Source organism: Lathyrus oleraceus, chromosome 5 (assembly GCF_024323335.1).
Source record: "Lathyrus oleraceus cultivar Zhongwan6 chromosome 5, CAAS_Psat_ZW6_1.0, whole genome shotgun sequence".
In the NCBI taxonomy this organism is placed as follows: domain Eukaryota; kingdom Viridiplantae; phylum Streptophyta; class Magnoliopsida; order Fabales; family Fabaceae; genus Lathyrus; species Lathyrus oleraceus.
The window spans coordinates 629961629-629970540 of record NC_066583.1 but is presented as its reverse complement, the minus strand read 5'-3'; the positions used below and the strand labels follow the sequence as shown (position 1 = coordinate 629970540).

The window sequence follows — 8912 nt, the reverse complement described above, 5'->3', positions numbered from 1 at the left end:
TCTCACAACTCTTTTCTCACCAAACACAGATACTTTGAGTTTTAAGAATTTGTTTAAAATTGTGTACCCTTAAAAACTATAAGTGAACGCTACTTATATATTAGTCCTAACTTAACCATCTGCAACGGTCGACTAAGCAAATTATGCAACTTCTTCGTCTCCATGCAACCTTCATCTTCAATAGGCTTCCATGTGTTCGAAAATAAATGTATGATCTTTTCCACCTACACCTCATTCGACCATGTGGAGTAAACATTTTGGATACTCTAAATTTCACTAAATCCCAAAACTAATAAAATCCTTAATCTTTAACTAACTGACTGGGATTTCGACTAAAGTCGTCAATATCATTTGATGGAGATGCCTCGTTGAAAAATGCTTGTTCTAACTTGATGGTCGAATGACCATTTCGAACCAACTTAAAAACAAGTCATTAAACCATCTCCAAAATTATTAAATCTTGATAAAGGCTTGTGTCGAAATATCGAGGTAACACTACTACATTGACACACACACCTGCGCCTTCACCAATATTACCACAATTCTATCCTCAAATGACTACCCGAGCCCAAAATTGTATAGTTAAACCTCGCAAGTTTTTAACCTACATACTTCATCTCAAAACTCCATATCCCTCTTATCTACAAACCCTTAGATACATTACATGATCCTAATTGGAAAATGGCCATGAAAGACGAATAAGACGCTCTTATTGAAAATAAGACGTGGGACTTAATTCCTCGTCTGTCTATTGTTAATATTATTCAAAGTTTGTGGATTTCAGGTATAAAAAGAATTCAGATGGATCATTCGAGTGGTACAAACCTCACCTTATAGGTAATGAAGCGAATCAACAAATAGGCGTTGATTATGGTGAAACCTTCAGCCTCATAGTCAAATCGGATATTATTCACACTGTACTAAGTGTTGCCATGTCAAAATCATGGTGTCTTCATCAATTGGATGTTAAAAATGCCTTCTTGCACAACAATCTTGATGAAACCATGTACGTGCATCAACCTTCGGGCTTCTCTCATCCTTAACTCCCGAACAATGTGTGTTTGCTCAAAAAATCTCTCTATGGACTTAAACAAGCACTACATGCATAGTATAAGCGGTTCACTGATTATGTCGCTACAATGGGATTCTCTCGTAGCATTTTTGATAAGTTATTATTTATTTATCATCTAATGGGAATTACATGGCTTACATTCTTCTCTATGTATATGACATTATCTTCACTGTTTCATCTATCTCTCTTTGTGAGTATATTATGTCCAAGTTGAATTATGAATTTACAATGCAGGATCTAGGTCCTCTGAGTTATTTTCTAGGCATCTCTGTTACTCGACATTCAAGAGGTACTTTTCTCTCTCAGAAAAAATATGCAGAAAGAGATTATTGAACGTGCAAGAATGCCCTCATGCAAGTCAGCCCAACACCGATGGATACCAAATCAAAATTCATTGGGTCCGTGGGTAATCCCTATCATGATCCAACCGAATATCGAAGTCTTGCACAGTACTTGAAATTTACAAAATCAGATATATCATATGTAATTTAGTAAGTGTGTCTCTTTATGCATGATCCAAAAACACAATACATACCTTAAAAATATATCATTCATTACATTCATGATATTATTGAATTTGTTTCTCAAGTGTGCCTCTTTACACAGATAATGATTGGACTAATTGTCCAGACACAAGAATATTGACCTTGAGCAATATCAATTTATATAGTGTAAAGCTGTTGAAATTCCATTTGGTATATGGTCAAAACTATTTAGTGAAGAAGACTGAAAAGCACAAAAGTGACAAACAAGTTGAGATTGGGGATTTCGTGTACCTCAAGCTACAACCATTTAGACAATTTTCAATGAGGAACTAGTTATACTATAAATTATTGCCTAAGTTTTATAATCGTTTCAAAATTACTGAAAAATTGGTAAAGTAGCGTACCAATTAGAGTTGCCATCACAGGTGCAAATACACAATATTTTTCATGTCTCCGGTTGAAACTCTGCCTCAATCATTTTTCTTTCCTTAAAATTGTATTATGTGTCAGCTTTATTCCTTACATCACCAATTGGTATTCAAGTGATTATTCCCTCTATTCCTTTTTAAGTGTCATTTTTTTACTTTTTATACATACCAATAAAACTAATCATTATTGTTACTTTCCAAACAATAATTCTCCTATTACCTATAATATTCTTAATTATTTATTATATTTATTTTACTTTTTCTCTGTCTATAATAATTATCTAGGGATAAATTTGACAAAAGTGTCACTATATTACATTGAAGTTTACAACTGACAATTAAAAAGGAACAACTTTTTTTTTTAAAAATGACACTTAAAAAAGAACGGAGGGAGTATCATTTCTGATTTAAGGGTTGTGGTATTACCGAAATCTCTCCCTAATATCCAATTAACTACAAAATGGATGAATTTAATGAATATGAATTAAATTGTTAACGCATTGAACAAAATAAAAGATGGACAACATATATAACCATAATTCCTTGACTCCCTGGTTAATTAAAACTAGGAATGTCCTTTCTTGGGGCAGAGCGGTTTCTTTGTTTGGAGAGGAGCAGGATCAATCCCTCTTGTTTCAATACTTTTTGTGGGGTAAAACAGGCCGATTTGAAATCTCACTCTCATCTTGTTGTGGGGCAAAACAGGTCAATATTTTGGAAATAAATTAAAATTAAAATAGCCACAATAATAATATAAAAGTGTTAAAAATAAATAAAAACACTAAATTATGATTAATCATTCATATATTCAAATTTAAGCACAACAATTTTAAAATAAAAAGTTTTTAATTCACAAATTGAAAATTTGTGAGAAACTTATGCCTAAATTTATTATAAAAGAAAAACAAATAATTACTCATTTGACTTTTCTCTCTATTGTTTGGAGAAAAAATTATAAAAAATAGATTGTAAATCGTAAATAAAAAGAAGCGTACAAAATTTTAATTTAATTTAAACCTAACAAGTCAACGGACCGACCTATTAATATACTAACATTTTTTTATTGAAGATTAATTTATAAATGAAAAAAAATGAATATGCACACATACACCGTTAATCAATGAGACTCGCGTATCCCTTCACATCACCCTTTTAGTGTAATATTTATTTACATTAATAGTGCACTACCTTTAACCTCTTTATAAATTGAGATTAATTACTATACGTTAGTGTAAAATATTTTACAGCGTCGATTCATCACCATCAACCGTCTGTATTGTTTTATAGATTTTTAAAATAAAAATCAAACTTCTTTTAATATCAACCATCTATAATTAACTGACGGTGTAAAATCATTTTACACTATCAGTGTATTTCAATTAAACTCTTATAAATTTATAATTTTTTTAATAATTTAAATTTATCATTATAAATTAGAATTGACTTATAATAAATTTTATATAATAAGGTTTTCAAAAATATAATATTAAATGTTAAAAATAAGATTTAATCCCATTGGCATATTGGATCTACTTAAATGTGTGACATTATTTATTTAAATATTGTTCATATGAAATAGATTATAAAGTAAACTAATATGTCATATTAACCTTTTTTAAAAAGGTATACTAAAGTCTATAATGGACAGCATGCTAAACTTAAACTTTGAAGTATTTGAGCAAGACCGAACTAAAGTCTTGCAAAGCCTAACTCTACTCAACTCAGCTTTATTCACATCCAGTGTCTAATGAATAATGCAAAATGAAAAGCTTAAAAAATGATGTTTTTCTAAGTACTTTTAGTTTGGCCTCCCCAACACTCAACTTAAAATGTTCAATTCTAAGATTCATTCTACTTGAATTAGGGATGGACAAATTTGAACTGTTTCGTTTGAAATCGACCGGGTCGGATCGAGTGTCGTGTTGGTACGAATGCTTGATCTAGATAGTTAACATTTTCAATTTTCAATAAGTTTGATAGAATAATCATAGTAATGGAAGTAGATATGTACAGATTCTTACAATAGGTAAATATGGACAATGACACAGATCCTCATCACTTACTTTTAAAACCCAAGAAAAATGAGAAATATAAAAAAATATCAATGGGCAAAACAACAAACACAAAGAACCCCAATAATCCTAAGCAGAAAACAAAAGATTAACCCAAAAAAAAGGCAAGAAAATGACGGACAATAGCAATGTAAAATAAATATCGAAACCCAAGAATCCTAAGCAGAGACCAAAAGATTAACCCAAAAAAAGGCAAGAAAAGGTCACAATAGTAATGTAAAATTGCAGCTTTTGACTAAAATAACCCAAACTCTATAGTAATTGTAATTGTACCACTGACAGGAAATATATCCAGGACTGTTGCACCCAATCAAACACTACTGCTGCTTGCAATCAGGAGGGTGCTCTGTGCTAAAAGTCTGCAGTTAAGACAAACAAAACATTATATAGTCAGAACGCTAGTTACCTATAAGTTACCCATAGTTTAACGGATAGTTACGATAAAAGAACAGAATCAATAATCAGTAATCTGATACGAGAATGCAGCAGAATATGCCAAATTAAGAAATCTGTATTCATACCTTGCTCTTGCTTTTCTCCTTCCCTTCATCTTCTTCCTCATCATCATCATCATCATCATCGTCATCATCATCCTCATCCTCTTCATCATCCTCTTCATCTTCATCACCATCTTCATCCGTGTCCTCAAAATCACTCTCTACAGCCTCTCCCGTGTACCATGACACAGCATGAGGAATAATTTTGTCTCGTATTGTAGAACTGCAAATGCACACCAACATAAATACATCTGAGTACAAGATAGCAGTAGTAGTAGTAGAGGGGGGAAATTTGTTTTCCGGTGAAACCTACTATTTCCAGTTTTATAAATGGCACACAAAGCAATTATAGCATCAATGACTTGAACTAATAATCCAATGCACTATAAGCAGTTTAGTACTGAACATGTCAAACAACCTTCCGACAAATACCTTTGAATGGAAACTAAATAAATAAAAAATTATAAATTCATCAAACAAATAATAGAATAGAACAACAGAAGCTTTTTCCTAAAAAAAATTGTAAATCTAAATTCACTAGAATCAATTATCATCAAGATCAACAAATGCGCCAAGAGGCTTCACCCGTCAGATCAAAGGAAAAATATATATATCACTCAAGTATTCACTATTGACTTACCCAATGTCATAATCATGTTCCATCAAATTCTGAAGCTCTTCAACCTATTAATGTAAAACAAAGGCAATGGTCAATAAGAATAATTTTACAACTTTTTAGTGAATAGATATAAAGTAAAGACGTACAACATCGTCATCAATTTCATCATCATCCACGGGAATTTGGGGAGGGTTGAAAATGTTGAAAAAACTTTCACATTTTTCAGTTTTTATGATTGGTTTCTCATTTTTTGATCCTTTCTTTGGCTTCTTCTTCAGAAGCTTTTGTGTCAAACACTTTCCTAGATTCCACTCAATTACCGTTCTACAATGTCCAAAAAATAATTAGCATAGTGCAAACAGAAATATGAATATAAAACCTAAGAAATTAAAAAGATATTGCTTACCCAATTGATTTCTCTAATATAGGGTCATCATCTTCAATCATGTGATATGTTTTTGTCAGCACAGAATTTCGAAAATAAGGATTAGAATCAAAATGGAAGTCCAACTTGAAACCCTTAGGATTGTCGATTTTACACCACTTGATATCGTTGAGATACTTGAGGGCCTCCTCATCACGTTCAGTAATCTACCACAGAAACAGAAAAAGCAGATGTAACTAAAAATATACAATCATTAACATATGGAAGCTATACAATATATATACAGAAATTGCATTACCTCTCCGGCCAGTGTTTCATGAGTCTTCAATGCAGTTAGCCAAAAGTTAGGCACTCCTTTCTCTGAATCAAAAGGAAGATGCAAAATAGTATCAAAACAACGTACAGAGCTACCATCTACACTGGTGAAGAAAACTAAAATAACATGCCTTCAGCTGCTTTGTTTTCTTCTCCGGGTACTGTTTCATCTGTTATTCCTTCAACCTCAATAACACCATTCACAATCTCATACCTCTATAACCATAAAAAAAAGAACTTGTAACCATTGTGAAACAACAAGTAATTCTGTCAAAAAGTTGGATATTATAATCATAACCAATGAGTAACACACACCTTAGTATAAAGTGGTGCATAAAGCTTCTGGTATTTAGCTTCCAACTGAGCTCGCTCCTCTAAGAACTTAGTCTCCAGCTCATCATGTTCGCTCTGCAAGTTGAAAAACAAAATCATACTATCATTTCTTCCCCTCACTAATATAAAATTGGAACTTCTAGCACATAGCTACAAGCAGGTATACTTTAACAGAAATTAAAAATAATTGCAAGTAGATTTAATTCAAGATCAAATTTTTAAAACTAAACAACCCTAGTATACCTATGACTAAATTAAAGAAAAGTAATTACAACTATGTAAAACACATGTGAACATGAGAAAGCAAGAGATAGCAGGAGGATCATCAAACCTGCAAAACTTTAAGAACCTCAACACGTTGCTTGACTTTTGATGACAGTGTTTCCAAGATGTCCACATGCTCACCAGCCAAGAGCTGAAGCTTATCCTACATAAACAGTAGACATTGCAGAAACAATTCCACAAGAAAAAATAAAAACTCACATTGCAAACTCACAAAAATAGTACTTCCTTGATATCTATGAGGCACAAACGCCTCTAGAAGTAGGAGCGCCGCAGTGTCCGACACATTTTGGTGTCCAATATGTATATGACACTCGTCACACATGTAGGTAAAGTCAGACAAATGTTTCCCAAAAAATGTTTTTTCCTATGATTCAGAACTCTTTGAATCGGTAAAGTATGACACAAGTGATTCATAAAAATAAAAAATAAAAAAACTTTTTTCTTTGCTTCAATACAAATTTCACACATCTAAAAAAAGCTAAACAAGTATCAAAGCCAAGCTTATCAATAAAAAATAAAAAATATTAATTTTGATTAGAATATTTTTAAATCTTTAAATAATAGATGCAAACTCAAATCCTATCATAGGTGTCCTATATTTTTTATTTTTATATTATCAGTATCCGTGGCCGTATTGTGTCCCGGTGTCTATTTTGGACAGTAATACTATAGTGTTGCAATGTCATTGTTGATTGAGAAACAATTGATTCCAATTCAACACGAAGTAAGAAAAAAAACTACTGTAATTAAATTTCTGATTACTAAGAGACTAATTCAGTATGATATGCGTCTGAAACTTACTTTGAGTGCATTAACGAGACCAGCACGATCTTCGGCACTAAGAGCTACATGGAAAAGAAAACAAACACTAGAGTTTAGAACTAGGTTTTTCACAAAGTTAGTTACTAGGGTTAAAAATTAGAAGTGATGAAAAGATAGTTAAGAATGAGTTATTGAGAAATGGATAATCGGCGCGAATAGTGATTAAGAGATTGTGATTGTAATCGAAATTACCGGCGGCGGCGGCAGGAAGATCGGCGGAGTGATCGGACATGATGAAGAGAGGAGGATTTTAGGGGAGGCGAGAAAGATGAAGAAGGAAAACGGGAAATGAATAGATATAGGGAGGAGGAGTTTATTTCTCTGAAAAAGTGAATATGTGTACTTTTTCTATTGAGTTTGTTTAGACGTGCGGGTTGAGAGCGTGAGAAACAAAGGGTGGTAAGAATGGGGGTTGTAGTAGTGATCAAGTACTAGTGACAGCTCAGTTGGACCTAACACGGAACTAGGCCTGGCCTTTTTATGAGGCCACTATTTTTTAACACTTTTCCATTCTCTAACGAAAATTTCTTAATGTACCATATCTGTTTCTCTAACGAGCATATTCTAATATATATATATATATTTTATTTATTTTAAAAATGCATCTTTTAAAAAATATGAAAATATATTTCTGGAACCTAAAATGAATATCATGCTATAATAATACTATCATTTTCTTAAAAATGACAAATGAATACATTAATATCACAAATTGTTGTGCAGAAAATATTTCTTGCAGAATTTTAATAAATTTGAAAATAAAATATTTGGGGATTGTATGTGGATATGTATAGTTGTTTCTATTTTTATTTTCAATTAATCTAGACTATTGATTTAAAAATTGCATAAGATTGAAAGGGTAGACAAATATAATAAACAATCCTTGTGTTTCTATAGAATCATTCATAGATGTGGTAGTTAAGAAACATGGAGGGATGATTTTGAAATAAAATGATAGGCAGTCAGGAAGTTACGTAGCATCATGGTCCATCATGAAGAAACAAAGGGAGAGAAAGAAAACATTACTATGCAAAGAGTGTATCTTGTGTTTCTATGAAATAAAGAGTGCATCTTAAGATCTTGTGTTTCTATGAAATAAAATGATATGTAATTGCAATTTTTTCTGTTTTTTATGTTTCGGAAATATATTTTTTTGAAATTTTTTGAAATAAATTTATTTATAAAATTGTGATGTGACTTAAAAACTAATGAAATGTGTGTATTGGGATGCATCCGGATATCCGGATATGCATCTTCGAAAACTAAGGGTATTTTTGGAATTTCGTGTGGTGCCTAAGAAACATATTGGGTGCATTAAGAAATCTTCATTTTAAAACGACAATTTTTTTCTCACACTTATGGTGTGGATCACATCATTAAAAACCTAAAAATGCCCCCAAGTTTTTTCTGAGATGCATCTCTTAATACACTAAAGTTTATATTTTATAAAATTTAGTCCGGAGATGCATCTGCGAATATTTCTGGGATGATTTCGCATATGCATCTTCGAAAATACTCTTGAAGCCACTTAAGCAACACTTTCATTAAGATGGTTTATCATTTAACAATTCAGTAATATTTTTGAAGATGCATCTCCGA

The 8912-nt window shown here is 31.9% G+C and overlaps 1 protein-coding gene across 1 annotated transcript; it reads right to left on the bottom strand.

Moving 5' to 3' along the window:
• Window positions 1-3957: 3957 nt before the first annotated feature.
• LOC127087350 (nucleosome assembly protein 1;4) lies at window positions 3958-7729 on the bottom strand. The gene is made up of 11 exons (XM_051028237.1): window positions 7506-7729; window positions 7293-7336; window positions 6538-6633; window positions 6189-6281; window positions 6005-6089; window positions 5857-5918; window positions 5580-5764; window positions 5320-5497; window positions 5195-5238; window positions 4579-4777; window positions 3958-4416 (listed from the first exon to the last, which is right to left on the bottom strand). The coding sequence occupies exons 1-11, from the start codon at window positions 7543-7545 to the stop codon at window positions 4375-4377; spliced, it is 1068 nt and encodes a 355-aa protein (XP_050884194.1). The 5' UTR covers window positions 7546-7729; the 3' UTR covers window positions 3958-4374.
• Between the last annotated feature and the right edge of the window lie 1183 nt (window positions 7730-8912).

Bases quoted from the DNA above. Each gene is read 5' to 3' on its own strand.
- LOC127087350 (XM_051028237.1), bottom strand. From the start codon at position 7,545: ATGTCCGATCACTCCGCCGATCTTCCTGCCGCCGCCGCCG. The intron at 7,337-7,505 runs GTAATTTCGATT...TTTTCCATGTAG, and splicing joins TCTTCCTGCCGCCGCCGCCG to CTCTTAGTGCCGAAGATCGT. The intron at 6,090-6,188 runs GTGTGTGTTACT...TTATGGTTATAG, and splicing joins ATGCACCACTTTATACTAAG to AGGTATGAGATTGTGAATGG.